We start from the raw sequence: 20710 nt of genomic DNA, 5'->3' as shown, positions 1-20710 counted from the left end.
TGACTGATTAAAAAAATGTGACTATTAAAACTTTTAATGTAAGTGCCTCCACTTTCTCAGGAATAGGGGGAGCACCCCTTCCTTAGAGGGGACAGAGCCTTTTCCTTAGAAAATAGTTTTTTTTTAATAAATAATAACTTTGAAGATAATTTTTTAGCAATTTCACTTTTAGCCAGTAGTTGCATGAAAACAACTGCCTTAGATTATCTTAAGTGTGTAACAATTTGGCTGGGAAGTTGTAGCCAGTTCCTTGACCTGTGGGTTGTTGGATTCTGATTTCCACGCGGGTGGCAGTGCTGCCAGTGTGACACCCCACATGACCTCACGGTCCCAGACTTGGTAAGAGGTGCACAGTAGCACAGAGGTAGCACAGTATTTCCTCCACACACAACAATCCGTGGAAGCAACCAAAGGTAATAGAAAAGGAAGGGAGAACTATGGAACACTTATTAATGATTTCAAATATTAATTTATCTAGTTGTAAGCTTACATAGGAGTAGTCTACAGAGCTTATACCAACGTTGAAAAGATTTTCAGCTCAGAATGAATCACTAATACCTTTAGGTGGTGGCTCAATCTTTTTGGAAACGGCAACATGAACTTTCTCTTCAGTGACAGTTTTCTTTTGGACTTCAGGGACTTTAAAAAAATGCACATTTTAATTACTTCTATGCCATTGCGGGTGGTAATTATAATTTACAAAGAATACTGAAATCAAAATTAACACAGAGACAAACGCACAATGAAAAAGATGACAGAGAATGACAAGGAGACAGAAATGACTACATGATCACAGATTATAGAGAAACAAGAGCGATAGAAATCCAACGAAAACCCTTCCAGGCAATTCCCAATTCCAATTTGCCTTATACCTGTGACTGACACCTCCTCCTCTGTGCGAGAAGCAAAGAACATCTTTTCCTCTGAAATAACCATCTTCTTTGTATGCACAGCTGGTACTTTAAAGAGAGTATTCCACATTAGTCTATTTTTCTAAGACAAGACAGCAGATCAGATACACGGATTTTACTCGATATGGTCTTTAAACGCAGACTGAATGTGTTAACATGACATAATAATAACACATTTAGTATTGACAAGAAACTAGATTACGTTTTGATCAACAGAGACCAACAGCCCATGAAGCTTTTATCAAACATCACAAATGGGAATCAAATAGACACAACTTCTTCACACACACTGCGGTGCTTTTCCAAATCTGTTAGGATTATTCTTATGAACGAGAGGATGGGGATATTATATGTATTGGACTGCAGTGCATAGTAAAGTTAGAAGGCTACTCATTAAACACAAAACCTCCTTTAAGTGAAAAAAGTGTAATTGTAAAACAAAAATAGAAACAAAGGTGATGTTATTTATGTAAATTACACATAAGTGCAACTCAACATAAAATTGGATTATATAAAAATGTGCTTGGTCTGGTGGTGATTTGGGAATTATTTAGCAAAATAGGTACATGTTCCCATACATATCAATAAAAATGTTTAAAACTTGTAGCTGAAAATAGAGATATACCTTTGACTTCAATAACTTCTTCCTCTACTGGAATCCGGGAAGGTTTTTGTGGAACAATCTTCTTGGAAACTTCGGGTACTTAAAAAATATGTACAAATATATTTGTGGTGTGAAGAATATATTTTTTTCACAAAATTTAAAACCAGCTGATTTTATAAACATCTCACAGGTGAGTACATATCAGTAAGTAGATTACTTGTGTACATCATACTAGAAGCATGTTAAATGATACCTTTTGTGACTTGGACTTTTTCTTCCTCCATTCTTCGAGAAGTCTTTTCAATTTTTTCAACTACTGGCTTCTTTACAACTGCAAGCATTTTAAAGAAATTGCAGTACTTTTAGAATTTCTATTAAGGTTCTCCCTCTCTCTCCACACAGACAAATGTATATACACATATATATGTATAATTATTTTGAGAGACAGAGAGAGAGACAAATTTGGTTATGTTTAAGTTTTAGTACTTAAATCATTTTGGTTATATTCGCATTTATTTTAAATTTACCATAATAATCCTTTGATTTATTAGATGAATTAGGTAGAAATTCTTAAGAAAAAAATTCATTGGTAAAATATAACTTAGAGAAGAAGTTGTGCCTATTGATTTGAACTGGTGATTTATACATTTTTGCCAAACAAGACATAATAATATTGCTGGTGCTCTGATCTATTTAAACAATTCCAGTTACATACCTTTAGGAGGTGGAGCTTTCTTTTCAGGCACTTTCGCTGGAATTTTTATTTCATGTGTTTCTTTAATAAAAAAATAGGATATGTAGGGGTGCATAAATAGGTACGTTCTAAAACGTATTAATTACAAATAAATCAAGATACATAATTGCATAAAGTACTATATTTGGGATTATTATTGCTAACATGATTCCTAGTGCTGGGTTTCAGAGCGAGACCAAGCAGAGATGCAAACAAAGCAGGTGAAGTAAAAACTGAACTTCTGCATTAGCAAACAGCACCTAGAATTTAGTCTTAGTAATAGAACTAAGGCTTGAAAGTGACTCTTATGGAAATTAATTATTTAAAGATAGAGTTTTTGAAGATTTCTAACCATCATGACACACAAATCATCATTTCATCTGTTTCAAATCTGTTGCAAATTGGTTTAATTGCTTTGAAAATTCAATGATCTGAGGAAAAGAGGACAGAGAGTCAGCCAGTTTCTGCATACCTTCTCCATACACCTTCTGAACTTGAACCACTTCTCTCTCCTGGTAAGCCTCCTCCCATTCCTCCTCTCCTTCATCATAGCCTTCTTCCCTTTCGTAGTATTCTTGCCCTTCTTCAAAATCTTCCTCCCACTCCTCGTGAACTTCTCTTTTAGCTTCTACCTTGATCTCCTCATACTCTTCATCTGGTTCTTCATAGTAAGGTTCTTCAAATGGCTCCGTGTATGGCTCCATTTCTAACTCATCATAAGGTTCTTCCAGAGATTCTATGAAAAGTTTCTTTTCTTCGTGAACTGCACGCTTTTTCTCATACACAACTTCTTTTTCTTTCTGAACTTCTTTCTTTCTGGTGATAGTTGTTATTTTTACTTCTTCAGCCTTAGAGGATATATCAATAATTTCAGGGCCTGAAACAGATAATATATAAACAAATAAATATCAATATATAAACCATGGGTAGAACTGCTTCACTTCATTAGATGAAAATCAACACAGGGAAATGCATCAGTATCTCAGATCTCAGCATTATATTGATGATTTGCTATACTTTTCTTTGTATAGGATCCAGAAATTTGTTGACTATGGAAGATAATAAAGACTATCAAGATACCCTCTACTCTTGATATGAAATTTTTACTGTATGGAAAAATAGCTGCAATAAATATTGTTAAGTGAACACAACTTCCATTGTTCAATGGGAGCTCCCACTTACAAAACTCAACTTTCTACCCATGGAATATTTTAATATCTCATAATGTGACAGATATTGATTTAATGTTCCTGTAGTTCATATTTTTAAATTTTCAATCATTCTTTGAAGTATATTTCTACTTGTAAGACCACATCTTTCGTGATGGAAGATGACCCATTCATCAGTTCAATATAGATACTACTTAAATAATCAAACAATTCAATTGGTTGCTTTTATATAAAATATCTTTAAGTCTTCCATTACTTTTATGACCTTTAATATTCGTGTTAGACATAAGAAATAAGGAGTGGCTTCTCCTTTTCCTAGCTCCCACTGCTTATTTCCATGTGGTCATTGCCAGATGCAGCATGAAAAATGTCTCCCTGGGTATCCTTTCCTAGAGTAGGAGCAATACAAAATAGCTCTCATTATTTTTAAGATTTATTTTTTTATTTAAAAGGCAGAGCTGAAGAGAAAGAAGGAGTGAGACAGAGAGAGATCTTCCATTTGCTGTTCACTCCCCAAATGGCCACAATGGCTGGGCCCAAGCCAGGAACCAGGAGCTTCTTCCAGGTCTCCCACTTGGGTGCAGGGGCCCAAGCACTTGGGCCATCCTCTGCTGCCTGCCCAGGTCATAGCCGGGAGCTGGATCAGAAGCAGAGCAGCCAGGACTTGAATCAGCACCCATATGGATGCTGGTGTCGCAGGGAGAAGTTTAAACCACTGTGCCACAATGCGGATTCCGTGCTGTCATTTCTAATACAAATTTTAATCTAGCAGCTCAGACTCTACAATTTAACAATAAGCTGGCAGAAAAACAAAGGAATAAATAGCATGGAAATATTTAATAATTTCCTTTTATTTACCTTTTGCTGGAATTAAGGTAGTAGGAGGTGGGGGCTTCTGGATAACTTCTGAAGGTTGAAAAACATAAAATATATGGTTATTTCTGGATTATGCTTTGCTTAATGTTTACTAATTCTGTGCATCATTGTTGGTCATTTGCACAACCTGGGACTACTACCACAATAACACCCTCCAGAAATCATCATTACACTTTTCTCATTCCCAAACATAACTCATTAAACATGCTACACAGTGCCATATTAAACAAAAACACAAACTAGTTTGATTCTAATTTAGGTTGACTCAAACTAATTTAAATGAACATGAAATATGAAAGGAATAGTCAATATATCTAATCTAAAAAATGTATGTATGTTTGATTTTTTCAATTATTAATTATGAAGTTCATGAAATACCCATGCGCTTTGGGCTCCCTCTCATTCCACAACGTTTCACAAATGAAAAGAATGACAGGCAAATGCCTTGCGCTCCTTGTTCTCCTTCTTTAAGGAGGTTCCAGTATTCTAATACTAGTCAAAGCTGTATGTCAAAGCTATCATATATGTTAAAGCTATATGCTTAAATTTAATGACCCAATTGTCTTCCTGAACACCTTCCAGGAATATATTAAAAGTTAAAATGATCTGAATTGGTTCTTCTTCAAAAAATATTCTTTCCCTGCAAATATTGACATTTAGGTCAGGTAAACCAGTGACGACCACCAGTTGGGCTGGAGCAGCATCTTGGAGTTAGCACCAGCCTGTGACTTTCTATTGGTATGGCTTAAGCAGGTCCAGCTGTTGGACTGCAGAGTCAGGTCTAATTGAAGCCACCGTCCAGGGACAACCAGAATATTCTGCTGCTGCACTGGGAGCCCAGGAGCAGATGTAGACAGGGGGAAGACAGGCAACACAGCGGGAACAAAGAAAGTTCAGAGAGAGAACTGAGTCAAAGAAGAGGATGACCGTGAGCAAAAGGATGGGCACAGTCTCCCCTCAAGCTCTTGCCCTCCTTCTGTCTTCCACTCTGTAGGATTTAAAAGTTTTATTCCACCCCAAAAAGGTCTTGAGACTGCTTTCTGACTAATGCATTATAATCATACCTTCACGTGGTAGTGCCTCTTCCTTGGGCTTTGCCACCTTTTTGGCATCCTTCTTCACAGCCTTCTTGGTCACTAAAACCACAAATGAAAAATAGATGTCGTATGTAGATAACTAAAAATGTTGTCTGGAAACCCTGAGGCTTACTGAAATATTTTATTTCCTTCAAATGATGGTTAAAAAAAAAGACTGCACATTATTGAAAGACATCTATTTCACAAAGATCTCGGATTAGAATGCAAAAAAAGTTGTTTTGGATCAGGTACAATGTGGACTGTGATCTTAAGTCTCCGCTGGTTTATGCCTGCTAAGAGGTCAAGTTTTTAAAACATGGAGAGTGAATACAAGTGGTATCGTAAATTGAAAGGTACACATTTTCATTCTTGTTTAACTCAAGAACACTAAATTTGTTAGGAGGGAGAATAACTAATGGGCTAGCAAAATGAAAGCCTACCGATGATATATTGCAGGAGTTTTCTTTGGTTGTTGCTGCTATTATACCTTAATTATTATTCTTATGTCACTTGATTTTGGCATCCAGTATTCATGAATGAAAAGTATTTGAAAGTTTAAATATATGATTGAGGCCGGCGCCGTGGCTCACTAGGCTAATCCTCCGCCTAGCGGCGCCGGCACACCGGGTTCTAGTCCCGGTCGGGGCGCCGGATTCTGTCCCGGTTGCCCCTCTTCCAGGCCAGCCCTCTGCTGTGGCTAGGGAGTGCAGTGGAGGATGGCCCAGGTGCTTGGGCCCTGCACCCCATGGGAGACCAGGAAAAGCACCTGGCTCCTGGCTCCTGCCATCGGATCAGCGCGGTGCGCCGGCCGCAGCGCGCCGGCCGCGGCGGCCATTGGAGGGTGAACCAACGGCAAAGGAAGACCTTTCTCTCTGTCTCTCTCTCTCACTGTCCACTCTGCCTGTCAAAAAAAAAAAAAAATATATATATGATTGAATTTCTCAAGTCTTATAGTGGCTACTCAAGCTTAGCCATTTGACATCAACATTCAAAGAACAAATCATTCATTAAGAGAAATAATTATTTCTGACAACAGGAATATAAACGGAAACTTAAAGTATTTTTTTTTTAAATTTCTGGTTTCTCTCTGCTATCAGGTATTTAAGATATATTTAAAAACTTTGTTTATGTAAATTATAAAAATGCCTTTGTTACCAAGATTTATCAGTCACAAAGATGAAATGTTTTCTGAATTTCTTCTGAGGCTGGCTGAAAAACATCTCATTTGTCTGACACAATGGTAGTGGTGGTAGGGGACTCATGTGTCAACCTTTAGAAGCTTCTACAGTAGTGGTGTGGCTATGGGAAAATGTGACTTTGACATGCAGATTTTTCCTGACCATGCTACAGGTATTCCGAAAGTAATTCTGTTCTCTCTATAACTCCAGCAACTCCCCGGCAACCAGTTTTAACTGATTTAGTCAAGCAGCTTTGGGACACAAATAGTACAATTTCTGTGCTGAAGTACTGACAGGGACAATTCTCTGGAGCACTTAAAAGTTTTTTTTTTTTTTTTTAGTGAACTTAGACTTAAGGGACAAAAGTTCCCAAGATATTCTAAATCATGGTTTTATAAGAAATAGCTTATAAAGGTAGCTAACATTATAAGTTAAGGAAAAACTATCATTTTCATTTTTAGTTTGGCTAAAAACTAGTGTGATTTATTTCCATAAACTGTAGTAGAAATTGGTCCTTAGTAGTTAGGTAAAAAGGAAAAACAAAACTAATTTCCATTAATGTGTAAGTGGTTTCACCTAAATGTAATGTTTTCATGCTCAGCATAGTATTTGGTTTGTCTGATGTCTTAAGCACATCTTAGACGTGTAGCTAATACTTAAAGAAGCTGTTCTATTTCAAGAGGCAGCTCAACTTCTTGACCACTAGAGGGTGCACGAGACGTGCAAAGCAGCATTTGCGGGGGCAGCCTTAGCGAGATCCTGTGCATTTTAACTTTTAGGTAGTTAAGTAGGTAATACCTTCAATACGTTTTGGTGGTGGTTTCTTTTCTTCGGGTGCTGGCAGCAAAAGAGGGATAGGTGGAATGGCCACGGGAGGGATTTCTGAAGAAAATGAATGTCATCATCAGTAACATGCTTCAGTTTCCTATTTTGTGTGAAGTACAATGAAAATTCTTGTGCATTTCAGTACTTCAGAGGTACTATAGAGTTAACTTATCAATCAGAGCAGTGAAAGTTGTTAACGGTTATAACTTGTCAATAACTTTTATTAAAAACATTTATTTGAAAGGCAGTGCCGTCTGGTTCACTTTACAAATACAGGCAGCTCAGTACAGATCTCCCACATGAGTAGCAGGAGCCCAGTTACTTGAGCCATCACCACTGCCTCCCAGCAGCATTAGCAGAAAGCTGGGGGCAGGAGATGGAATCGGGAGTCAAGCCCAGGCTCTCTGACATGGGATGCAGGTGTCTTAACTGCTAACTACGGAGGGAATTTCTGACATGGGATGCAGGTGTCTTAACTGCTAACTACAGAGGAAATTATTCCACAGAGGGCATGGGGTCTCATTCTCTGATATGGCTTAGGCATGGGTACCTTCCTAGCGGGAGAGCATCACTGCTCCAAGCCCAGGGGCCGAGCGCCCTTACCTTCTGGTGGCACCGCTCTGATAGGCATGGTCGGGATTGGAACTCTGGAGTCTGGGATATCTGGAAAGGAACATGTGGCGATGAGCACAGAGGGACTGAGAACACAGACGTTTATTAGGCAATGAAGATGTACTTAATGTTGGGCATCTCAACAGCAGAATCTAATACAGAGACACAAAAATGCTAGTATCCTCTTGTATGGAACCGCACAGGCACGCTACTGTCTCTGAAAATTCCTTCTGTGCAATGGCCACACCCATTGACGCGATCCTAGAGATCAACTCAAAGAGGCCTTATCCCTAATTTTTAAAGTTCACAACGTTTAACAGACTATTTTAATGAAAATAATTTCACTGGGTAGTGTTTTACTGAAAAGAGAAATGGTATTCTTACATATTTTGGCTTCTACTATTTATAAACTTCCACTACATTTTTTTGGAAGCAAAGATTGACTCTAACAAACAAAAACAAGAAAATTTACCAGGAGGTTTCAGTTCAAGTTTGATTTCTGCAAAAGAAAGGAGAGAGAGAGAGAGAGAGGTTTGTATTTGGCTTTGTATTTGGCGCTGGGTAGGCTACTGGCTTCGCCGCCTGTGCTCTGGGCGTGCGTATGCTGGTGCCCGCTCACCTTTGGTTGTAAGGTACAACTCTGCCGTGCTTCTCGCTTCGCCTCGTGGCTCCAATCGAGCAATCACGGAATAGACCCCTGAGAAGAATCATCAAATGTTTGCTTTCTCATATGTTGCAAACAACACTTCTTTATTGAAATAGATAGCTGTCTTAAACATTGTTTTCTACGTATAGTTACAGAGTATAAGCATAGCCAAGGGTAGACTTACATAAAACAGATGAAGGCTAAATGATACATCTATTCCCTGGGAGGCCGCCAATGCCCTTACCTTCATCGTCCGGGGTCACGTTGTGGATGGTCATGTAATGGCAGCGGCCGTCATTCCTAAAGTTGTATTTCTGGCTCTCAGTCAGTTCTGTTGGTCCTTTGTACCATGTTACGATGGCGTCGTCAAAGGACACTTCACACTCAAAGGTGGCGGACTGGTGCTCGCTCACCACAATGTTCTGGATGCGCTTCGTAAACTGAATTGGCTCGGCTGTTTGAAAAGAGAGAGAGTGCAAATTGAGACAGGAAAGAAAGAAATCCCTTTCTCTGTGTTTTCTCCTCAGATACTTAAAAATCTCTCATTTTTATCTAACTATAAAATAGTAGACAACACTAAAAAAAGAAAAAACAAGAAGAAAATTTCTTTCTACCAGCAATAGAAAAATTATCTCTATTCTTAAGTGTATTCCTACGAGATCAATATAGGAAAGCATAAAGAAACCCTGGAAGACCCTTAAAGTATCTGTATGAAGATAATATTAAAGTGAGTTTATCACCCAAAAGTCAAATTAAATTTTTAAAATATTAGTAACGAAAATATGGCATATATACACAATAGAATACTGTTCATCTATTAAAAAAAAAAGAACCCTGTCATTTACAGCCAAATGGATAGAACCTGAGGACACCACATTGAGTGAAATAAGCCAGACACAGAAACTTAAATGCCACACACTCTCCTATTTGTGTGGGGGCTAAAATTAAAAACAAAAAAGCCACTCAATCTGAACACAGAGGGTTGAATACTACAGAATGGGAGAGGTGGAAGGGATGCAGCTTGGTACTGGAAATTTAAAACTTTTCTGAAATAAAATGTTATGTAAATACATAAAATATCTTTTAAAATACTAGTAAAATGGTATATTCATAATAGGAGATACATAAACTTAATTTAAATATGTAAGTTTTCATCTGAAATTCTTTTTTTCCTCAGTAAAATAATTTTTGCAATTCAGGAACTAGAATTGTTTGTCTAAAATGAGTAACGTTTTGTTAAAGAATTTCAAACTGAATAGGTAGCCTGCACCCATTCATTTCAGGAAATTTTTTTTAGAGTTCTGAATCATGCTTTCTAAGCACATATAAATATATATAAATATGAATATAAATATAAATACAATATGAGCATATGAAGGAGAATGAGCTGAGATTTACCCAGAATTTTATTTAGAAATGTCCAATTCTATGTTAAACAGCACCATGAATGCTTAGAAATCATGGTATCTGGTGAGCTTCATAATTGAATTATATATATATTTTTATATTTTAAATATTCCTTTATTTAAAAAAACGGTCAGTACTTTCCACTGGACTCACCAACTTGAGAACTATTTAAAATGTTTGAACTTTAAATACAACCAGGCATTAATATTCATTGTAAATTAGGTGAGAAAAGTTGAATTGTTTATGTAAATAAAATGAAACACAGAGCTGTGCTTCAACAATTAAGAATGGACATCAACAAATGGAAGTAAGTGCTATTATTATAGCCAAAATTTTTCTCAATGCAATTCAACACTGTCTTTGGAAAAATGCCCTCAGTAGAAACAATTAGAAAATTAACATTATTGTTCCTAAATTCTCAATTTCCACTTAACTTCAGAGATTCAGAAGCTTGGACTATGATCCTCAAATGAAATAAATATCTTTGAAAAACAGCTACCAAATGCACATCACATATTTTGTTGTTTTTTTTTTTCCCTACAATTTCTTATGAAGTCTAATTAAGTTCTATAAACAAAATGCCAACTCCTAGACAAGATCCTATAGATTAACAGCTATGAGATCTTGTCCTTTCCAAGATTTATTTCTAAAATTCAAAATCCTAGATATGAGAATTATGGAAGGTAGATTTTCAACTGAAGTGACTTAAAAAGTTATAGATCTGTCTAGATTAAAATCTGCCTCTGGCCTACAAGTGCCATGCTAAAGAGTCTGCGTGCATTTGAATTTGTTCCTTGCGATTTTGTGTGAATCTGGAGATGTGAGTGGCCCCCGTGGGTGTGTGTGCTAGGGATGGGCACATGCTCTGGGGGATGTTTGCAGGGGTCTCGCACATTTGCTGTGGATCTAAGCCGCTCACAGCCTCACCCACCTTCAATCCTGAGCTCTGCTGAAGTTTCAAGGTCTTCATGTTTGCAGCTGTACTGGCCCTGGTCTTCTGCTCGGACATCTGCAATGGTCAGTTTATGGACTTTGTGTTCCACCTCGGTTTTAAGTCTGCCTTGGGGTTTAAGGAGTCTGCCATTTTTGAACCACTGAGATTTTACATTTGGCACCGAAAATTGGCACGTCATGGTGCAAGTCTGGCCTTCTTTCAAAGTAACATCCTGAAGATGCCGTTCCCAAGCGGGCTCTGTTTATGTGATAGAATAGCAACTCTAGTCAGTACCACATGCAGATGTGGCAACAATTTCATCTCACAAGGTTTTTTATATCTGTTTTCTAACTTACCGATCACAGTTAGTTTGGCACTAGCGATATGTGGACCGCAAACCAATCTGTAATTGCCCTGGTCTTTAAGCTGACAGTTCTTAATTCTGAGTGTATGTCGGTCACCATCGATGCTGATTTCAAATTTATCACTGGGTTCCAGTTTTTCAGTTCCTTTGTACCATGAGAGCTTGATTTCTGGATAATTAATCTTAATGTCAATTTCAAAGATAGCATCATTATCTTTCAAAACTGTTTGATTTTCAATATCCTTAATCAGAGTGACAGGCTGGAAGAATACAGAATTAAAATATATTAGTCATTCCCTCCTTTATAATTTTGAGTGAAAATGTGTCCACATTATTTTCACCATAATTCATTGTACCTCTGTCTGTGTCAGTCTTTGCTGAATAAATGACACAAGTTCTTCAAATTCCTTTTCTTCTTTCTCTGACTTCTCTATTTCCTCAATTTCCTGAGGAGGAAACAATGAATATTACACATGATACGAAATTTCTACTAGAGGATGTACAGCTACATTGAACTTTCATTCTCGTTGCCATTTAGATTATACTAAACGATCTCATCTAACTGTAGGGTTCTGGGACTGCGGATATGGTCGATGTCTCAAAGGTGAATTTGTGGGGCGACGCTGTATAAAAGATTCATACCAATCTGTGTGTCTCTTCTTCTTGACTTTGCTTTAGCAGCTCAAATGCTTGAAGAAGACCTCGGAAGTCAGTGATGCCGTACATACGGGCATATTTTTCATACTCTTTAGGATCAACGTTTTTGAGCAGTTCCATGATATCAATTTCCTCTTCCTCGCCAGCTCCTTTCTTTAAAGCTGGAGTCCTAGATGAAAGAAGAAATAAGCATTAATCACCTACCTTGTATTTCTATCATTGTACAAAGATTATGAATGTCCTTAAGATTTTGTTCCTCACAGAAAAGAAGAGCTCTGTGTTCTTCATTTCATAAAAATAAATTATACCCTGGTAACTAACTGTACAACAATAAAATAGTTGGGTTTGGAGTTGGAGTAGATTAAGATCAGACCATTGCTACGCAGTAGAGAATGTGATCCTTAAGAAAGGAAAGAGTAACGAAGCATTTCTATAAACTTTATAACCAGAGAGCCTAATAATTAATGCCTATAATTAAAGAATAATAAAAATAACGAGAGCAATAGAAAATTTTAAGAATGGCTAAATACCATATGTTCTGGAAAAGATGCACAGAAATTAAGTATTGGTTAATTTAAGAATTATATTGAAATATAAACTGTATTGAAATTATTGCTAATTATGGAAAATGAGTTATGCAATTTATGTAGAAAAATAAATGATCACAGCATAAGAAATTATACAGAGAAAATAAAACTTCTACCCTTGGAAACACAACATACTTAGGATTCTTTATAAGGCCATTTGCTTTTGTTGAAAATCTTAATGGTATGCCTCATTCTTAAAAACTGCATATAATTTAGAAATCATCATAATGAACCACTTAGTTCTATGCCAATGGTGTATATTTGCTTATCTGTTCCTGTTAAAATGTTTATATCTTCCATGTTCTTCAACCCTCTGAGCCTTGGAGCAGACGGCCCTTATCTCGAGATGCCTTCTGTGAGTAAATCATTTCTATGTAAGGTTTTAAGTTCAACTTACTTTTTCAGCATTGCTCTAAGATCACCTTCAATTTTCTCTTGTTTCTTCCTTTCATCCACCTGTAGGTTAACATTGCTTTCAATTTCGCCATGTTTGTTAAATGCAACACAGCGGTATAACCCAGAATCTGTTTTGGTGGTGTCTCTGATCTCCAGCTTTGCTTCATCGCCTTTTTGGTGGATTAAAATGCGACCTCCTTGGTTCAGTTGTCTCCATTTTCCTTTGGTCCATTTCACATTGGGGATTGGATCACCTCCCACTTTTGCAATGAATGTTGCAGTGGTTTCTACACAGTAATGAAAACAAATGAATAAAAAATTTAATTTTCCAAAATAGATTCTTCTGAAATCAAATCAGTATTAAAGGGTATATAACACAGAAGAAGGAGAATTTTTCACAAAATACTCACTTTCTACAACTCTGATGCTCTGAGGTTCTGAGACGAAAAAGAGTTTCCCATCTACTGCTGCCTTCTTAGCTGCAGGGGCTGCTGCTGGTTTTTCTGAAAAATGCATTTACAGGTTTTGTTATTATAACCAACTCAAAACTGCAATAAACCTTCCTCTGTATAAAATAATAATTAAGAGCTTGACAGTGTCAAAAGGTACTCAAGACGCCACTACACAAATGAGGGTTGGTTACAGAAGAAAAAGCAGATACACACACATACACATTTGTGTGGGTTATTGCACATTCAATTATAAGCATATTAATAGTATTGAATATTTTATTCCTAGATGTGGCTTTATGCTATAGATCACCTCCAGGACGATGGCCCCAAGGCATCTTAAATCATAGCATTATGGCATCATCTTTGGAACTGGACTAATTATATGGATATACCGCAAAAGAGGGTTAAAAATAGGGCAGTGAATTAGGGGTAATTTCAAATAATGTTATTGAAATTGTATCCAGGAAGTTACCCAATATCTCAATTTTAATTAAGAGGGCACCATTTGCAAATGGGTAATAACTGATATTGGATGTCAGCAGGTGTTGGCTTGACCTGCATACTAGGTTGAGGTATCTGTACCTTTAATGGTCACTTTTGATTTGGAAGTGTCACTTCCAGCGACATTCGAAGCTTTACACACATAATCTCCTGAATCTGCTTTAGCCACATCTTTGAGTTCCAGCACAGCTGTCCCGCCAGCAAAGCTGAAGCTGCATCTGTCAGAAGGCTTTATTTCCCGGCCAGCCTTCAACCACTGGATCCGAATGGGCTCAGAGCCTTGCACGTGACAGCTGAGCTGCACAAATTCCCCTTCACTTGCTGTTACTGGAGTAAGATGCTGATCAAACACGGGGGACTTCTTAGGCTCTGGAATTGAAATGGTATTTTCATGAGAAACATAAAGACAAAATAGTGTGAAATGCCCGAAAAGAAACAAGCAAAGAGCAAGAAGTTTGCCTCTAATAGGTGACACTGGTTGCTGTAGTAGAATGAAATTATGTACCTGGTTTGGTTTTATATGAAGGCAACAGTTAACATTTGTTGTTTTTTTTTTAAGAGAAAAAGATTTAAAAGCAAGCAAAGAACAGATGTTCTGCCGCCTACAAATCACCCAAGCATCTGTGTCCTGATTAAGCACTGCAAACATTATAAGAGCAGTGACTACAAACTTCTGTGCCATATCTGTTGATTCTCTCAAGCCCATGAGTTGTGTTTCTGCTGAACCCTGAAAACTAAGGGCTTATGGGGGAATCCCACTCATTTAGATTAGCAATGATGGCTACGTTCTGGGATAGGGGGCCAATGTTGAGTAATCCATGAGCCCACATCTTCCTATGAGATTTTCTCTCACGTTCATCTTTAGCTAGTAAGTGTAGGTACAGAGGCACTTAAAATCCAATCAGACCGAGGGATTAAGAGTTGATGCTCAGTGCTCCATTGAAAACCAAGGAAGTAAACAGGAGTAGCACAATAAGTCCAAGTGTAAGTTGAAATAATGTGATGATTTTGATGAGTGATTTAAAACCTGTTTCTGAAAAGAATAGAGCCTATATCCATGGTTGTGATGATTACAACCTCAGATGCTTCCTTGAACAAATCCTATAGAATAATCACCTCAAAACTTTATACTCAATGGCAAAAGTATCATCAATATAAGCCACTGCTAAGCATATATTATTTTCATTTTACTTAATGTTTTAGGACTAACTGCATCTAAGTTCTATCAAATGGTTGATAAAATGAATTCTAAGACAACTTAGTGATATTAACCTTTTAGTGACATTAACCTGTTAATGATACTAACTCATTATCAGTGCATTTGGAGATGACCAGTCTAGTCATCAGAGTTGATAATGAACTCCAAGCTGCTGCTCTAGGACTTTAGTTTGTAAAGTGATTTTGATAAATCTGTATTGTAATTATCTGGAATAAGCCATTATTGTCAGAGGATCAGATGAAGATCTCTTCAAACTCTGTCTATTTCTTTGCTTCAAACTATGACTGCACATTTAAATACATCTTCTATAATGATATGCAATTTTTTTTTAGTTTTTTGCTTTTTGAGCAAGTTTTACCCTTTTGTCTGGGATTAATTTGCACGAGCCAAAAGCTTTGGGCAGTATATATTAAATAATAATCCTTTAGAAATACATTTAAAAAGAGAATGTTTCAGATTGTTATATTACTCAAAATAACCAAAAGTAACACAATAGTCAGTGATGAAAAACTTTAAAATTTTTTTCTCAAATAAAATGTAATTCTTAAAAATAAATGACAGTTAGGTACACATTTCCAAATAGGCTTAGACTCCTAATGCCCCGAGAGAATTCTGGGATATGATGTAGAAAGATCAGGTTTTAGTCTATTAAATACTGCATACTTTTGGGGAGCCATATAATTATCAATAATGCATAGCCTTAGTAAACCTGTATGGAGTGATAGCAATCCAGTTAATTGTCTACTTTTATCTATCATAAAGAAATCAGAAGACAAGCACATGGCAGTCTGAGGGGACGGCAGCTGTGAGGATAACTAACCTTTGATGACAATGGAGGAGGTGCACAGGGCAGAGCCAGCGTCATTGGACACTTTGCATGTGTACAAACCAGCATCGGCCATGCCCGCCTTCTTGATTTGCAGTAGCAGCGCATTGTTCTTGAATGTTATTTCACAGTTAGGGGTCGGGTGTATCTCCACATTATTTTTGTACCAAGCAACAGTTATAGGCTGGGAACCAGCCACACGTCCCTCCAGTTTGAAAGGATTCCCTTCTGTTTCTTCTACTGTCTCTGAGAGTTTTTTCGTGAAACTTGGTGGGACTAGCCGCTCTGTAAGAAACAGCAATCCACAAGCAAGTTATTCAAATGAGGTTTTCAAGAAAAAGAGGCCATAGTGTTCATTAAAAAGTAAGGCTAACCAAAAAAATACAACATCTATCTGTATTGTTTTCAATATCTCAGGCTCCTTCCACAAGCTATTCCAGACTGTTCTCATATTTATGAGATGGATAAGAATAATTTTTGGCCCTTGACAGAACTAGAAATTTATAAAAAGAAAGTAGTCTTGGGGTTACACGGATATACAAAATTTTAGAAATACACACTTTTTTAAATAAAAAAATCCTATTTTCTCTAGAAAGACTTATTTCCTCTTAGATATGTTCATAATTTGCTTTAAGATGCCCTAAATTTCATTTTCCTCAAAAAAAAAACTGCATCCTTATGATAGACTGCTGAATGACTGCACTCTGTTGGACCACATACAAAGCAGATGATACCTCTTATATTCAGCTGAGCCGTGCAGGAGTCTTTGCCCACTTCATTGACAGCATGGCAGGTGTACTGTCCAGAGTCCCCCTTGTCTACCTTGAGGATCGTCAGGTGGGCACTGTTCTCCAGATAGCTAATCTGGTAGTTGCCGCCACTCCGTATCTCTCTGTTGTCTTTGGCCCAGCTGACCTTGATGGGCTGTGTTCCAGTGACGTGGCACTCAAAGTCAGCACTTTCTCCCACCACGGCGTCCACAGTGGCCAGCGGGATGTCAAAGAACGGTGGGTTCTTCCCCTCTGAGAGCAGAGCAGAGAGACAAACTTTCAGGTTCAGTAGCCAAACCACTTCAGTTTACAGAAATCATGTTTTCCCCCCAAATTTATTGTTTGGGGACCAAATGTTCCTTACAATAGGAGATGCAAAGTCCACAAACCTGTGAGAATGAGTCTTGCGCTAGAAGAAGCAGAGCCTATAGGATTTGTAGCTGTGCAAGAATACTGGCCAGCAAGGCTCCGGTCTGTTTTAAATATATTGAGAGTGGCTGTGTTATCTAAAAATGACGTTTGCACATTCGGGCTGTCTTTCAGTGGCTTGCCATCTTTATACCAGGACACCGAGATAGGTTCAGATCCATTGACAGTGCATTCAAAAACAACCGGCAACCCAACTGTTTCTTGAACATCTCTCAGTTGTCGAGAAAAGGATGGTGGAAGTTTTTGCTCTGGATAAACAGGACCAAAGTAATGAATACTTGTGGGCTTTTTAACCTACTAAATATTCTCATAACTATCTATTAATACTAATGGTATTCCCTTTAAAATATAAGGAAGCATTAACATCTCTCAAATTAAGTTGGAAAAAAAGAAAAGCATGTAGACTTTTAAAGCAAAATCTTCACTCTGAGGCCACTCCAATGCATGGTTGTTGCAAAAAAATTCCATGGACCAATAGAGAAATTGATTGGCTTAAGGCAGGTCCCCAGGCATGCAGCAGAGTCTCCTATTTTTAAAGCTACCTTCTACTAATTTGAATGAGACACTCAGGGGATGGGATTTTAAAATATATGCTCACTTATTTTTCTAAGGATTTAATTATAGAAGCAAATGATGTGAGATCCTTCCAGCTAAAGATTTAGTCATTTTAGCCATCTCTGTAAAGGCTATAGCAAAAAGTAAGCCATTAACAGTACATGGAATTACTAAAGTAGAAAATTTAGCCTTTGAACAGCTTCTCCTAACAAGAAGGCCTTCACCAGATGTTGTAAATCTTGTTCAAAAGAAAGACAAATGTATTCGCTTTTAAACTATGGCAATCACCTTGAACAGTCAGGAAGGTGGATGAAGACACTTCTCCCACACTGTTCTCAGCTCTGCAGATATATTCCCCACTGTCGTTACTGTCAACCTGGTTGAAAACCAGCGTAGCAACATTGTTCCTAAAATGCATTTTGTAGGTAGCAGTGGGTCTCAATTTCGTGTCTCCCTTATACCAGGAAACCGCGATTTCAGGGGTTCCGGCCAGCTGGCACTGTAAAGAGGCAGCATCTCCAACGGTCACCTTCACAGGCTCCAACTGCTTGACAAAATATGGTGGTTCTGCAGCAAGAGAAACAACCGACCATGAAGGAGACGTGCCGGAGTCATTACCTGCACTTGGATACAAAGACACAAGGGTGCAGTTGTGACAAACCTAGGATCAGTATCTGTGCTGAGCAGGAATCTTTCCCAGAAGCATTTTCAATGTAGCAGTTGTACTGTCCCGCATCTTCCACGGTGCTGCTTGGAATTTCCAGAATGGCTGAGTTTTCGGTTGTGGTTATGTTGCACCTCTGAGAAGGACTCACGAGGACACCATTTTTCTTCCAGATAACAGCAATGGGAGGGGTTCCAGTGAATGTCCCCTCTAGGATCAGGGGTTTGCCTTTCTCTATGCTGTAATCGTTGAGCCTCTTCACAAATTTGGCTGGGGCTAGAGTGAACAAAACCAAAATACGAGATCAAAGACATACACACAGGACACAGGCACATCTTGTTACCACATGCAAGTTAATTGTGTAAGCATGGAATAGCAAGCAAACCTTTCACATAGAGATGTGTTGTACAAGAAGCCTTGCCAGCATCGTTGCTGACGATGCAAGTGTACTCTCCACTCTGTGAGGCAGTCACATCAAACAGCTCCAGTTCAGCAACTGTATCCTCCAAAGACACATTGCACCTGTCCCCTGGGATGAGTTCACTGCTACCCTTGAACCAACTGACACTGAAAGGAGGTGTTCCTTTTACAATGCTTGTGAAAGTGACATTGGTTCCAGTCAAAACATCCATGGGTTCAGGTTTCTGAACAAAAGATGGTGGTTCTAAATGCAAGAAGACATACCAGGACAAGTTTAATAGTTGTCAGTTGTGATAATCAAAATTTTTAGTGAACTATGAAATGCAATTCCAAATTTACTGTATTTTATACTGACCTCTCACAGTCAAAGGAGCACTACATTCATCAGAACCAGCTGTGTTGGTGGCTACACATGTGTAGCCACCAGCGTCTGATTCTTCCAACATGTTCACAGTTAAAGCACAAGTGTTGTCTGTCAGGGTGGTCTGGTATTTCCTTCCAGTGCTTATTTCGTTTCCGTCATGGAACCAGGAGACAGAAATTGGAGGTGATCCATAGACTTTGCACTCCATCACAACCGAGGAACCAGTTAGACCATGTGTCTCTTTCAATTTTCTTGTGAATGAAGGAGGAATAATTCGATCTGAGTGGGATAAAAAGGTGAAGAAAAAGGGATATAGTTTGGAAGTGAGAATTGTTGTCTTTTGGATGTGGCATATGCCTAGATTCTTTTGTGAAGGTATCAAAGAATTCCCTAGGGGTCATACAGAATCAATGGGCAGGATGTGTTAATTGGCTTGCCAGGGATTTTGGTTGCTTTTTGCTGTGAATCATTACCTGGTGAATTATTCCACCATAAGTGATAGTATAAGACCAGTTTAACTTCATGTAGGGTTTAAGGTTTACTTCTACCATCCTTTCAGAAATTTCTGCCCAAGAAAGTGATGTAACTTTGAAAGATGGTTTTCTTCTAACTCTATAGACACGTTAACTCTCATTTTGTCAATTCAGAGGGTGTCAGACTCACTATGTGCAGAAGATGGAGATTCTCATATAAAAATATGACAATCAAGAACTACATCATTACAACAATGAACAAAAAGCCCACCAACCCACCTGAGACTTGAACAGATGCTGTGCAGCTGTCTTTGCCAACAGGGTTTTGCACCTCAAAACTGTACACCCCACTGTCACTGGGTGCCACATTGATGATCTTGAGGCCAGACACCTTGTTGAAGAAGCTTATTTTGTATTTGCTGTCACTTGTCAGTTCTTTTCCATCTTTAAACCATTTAGTAGTGAGCTCAGGTGTGCCTGTTACTGTACACTCCAAAGTACAGGTGTCTCCCGTGGTAACTCTAATGGATTCTGGTTTCTCCACAATAGCTGCAGGCTCTGGAATGACATGGAAATTAGATCCTCATTTTAAAATCAAGCTGAAAAACTCAAGAAAACACAGAGCCTGGTAAGGGTGTGCATCACGTTTGTACTAACCGAGAACAGATAGCGTGGCAAAGCACTCCTGTGTTCCAGCCTCGTTTTTGATCTGACAGGTGTATTTCCCGGCATTGGCTGGTTCTGCCCTCGAAAACTGTAAGGTTGCAATGTTTTCCGAATATGAGATCCATATGTTGTCACTTTCTCTAACAATTTCCCCCTTGTCTTTGAACCATGCCACTGAAATGGGCTCAGCGCCTTCAATGGTAGCCTGCAGCTGAACTTCCTCACCAACGACAGTAGAGATGTCACTGAGTTTCTTCACAAACCTTGGTGGTGCTGAGGAAAAGGAGGCAGATGCAGAGTTTTAACATGCGTGGGACTTGATAGTATTTCACTTAAATCTTGAGAGCTAGGAATCACAATGGTGACCATGCTATTTCCATTTCTTAAATAAAAGAT

The 20710-nt window shown here is 38.2% G+C and overlaps 1 protein-coding gene across 50 annotated transcripts in view; it reads right to left on the bottom strand.

The window, feature by feature from the left end:
• TTN (titin) overlaps positions 1-20710 on the bottom strand; it is a 273051-nt gene that overhangs the window by 160658 nt on the left and 91683 nt on the right. For 46 of the 50 annotated variants that reach the window (XM_070070523.1, XM_070070550.1, XM_070070524.1 and 43 more), the window contains 29 exons: positions 20306-20587; positions 19928-20206; positions 19167-19454; positions 18777-19055; positions 18389-18667; positions 18016-18294; positions 17133-17420; positions 16708-16995; positions 15968-16258; positions 14010-14297; positions 13386-13478; positions 12977-13262; positions 11978-12161; positions 11692-11781; positions 11328-11595; positions 10969-11229; positions 8875-9084; positions 8604-8681; positions 8457-8483; positions 7976-8035; positions 7346-7429; positions 5358-5429; positions 4276-4323; positions 2721-3125; positions 2231-2290; positions 1769-1846; positions 1537-1614; positions 873-959; positions 559-639 (listed from right to left, as the gene is read on the bottom strand). In XM_070070523.1, the coding sequence (XP_069926624.1) occupies positions 559-639; positions 873-959; positions 1537-1614; positions 1769-1846; positions 2231-2290; positions 2721-3125; positions 4276-4323; positions 5358-5429; positions 7346-7429; positions 7976-8035; positions 8457-8483; positions 8604-8681; positions 8875-9084; positions 10969-11229; positions 11328-11595; positions 11692-11781; positions 11978-12161; positions 12977-13262; positions 13386-13478; positions 14010-14297; positions 15968-16258; positions 16708-16995; positions 17133-17420; positions 18016-18294; positions 18389-18667; positions 18777-19055; positions 19167-19454; positions 19928-20206; positions 20306-20587 (5391 nt within the window). The remainder of the gene's footprint in view (positions 1-558; positions 640-872; positions 960-1536; positions 1615-1768; positions 1847-2230; positions 2291-2720; positions 3126-4275; positions 4324-5357; positions 5430-7345; positions 7430-7975; positions 8036-8456; positions 8484-8603; positions 8682-8874; positions 9085-10968; positions 11230-11327; positions 11596-11691; positions 11782-11977; positions 12162-12976; positions 13263-13385; positions 13479-14009; positions 14298-15967; positions 16259-16707; positions 16996-17132; positions 17421-18015; positions 18295-18388; positions 18668-18776; positions 19056-19166; positions 19455-19927; positions 20207-20305; positions 20588-20710) is intronic. The other 4 variants (XM_070070535.1, XM_070070544.1, XM_070070547.1 and 1 more) reach the window with 1 other exon arrangement.

Source organism: Oryctolagus cuniculus, chromosome 3, assembly GCF_964237555.1.
Source record: "Oryctolagus cuniculus chromosome 3, mOryCun1.1, whole genome shotgun sequence".
Classification (NCBI taxonomy): Eukaryota; Metazoa; Chordata; class Mammalia; order Lagomorpha; family Leporidae; genus Oryctolagus; species Oryctolagus cuniculus.
This window is presented reverse-complemented; position numbering and strand designations above follow the sequence as displayed.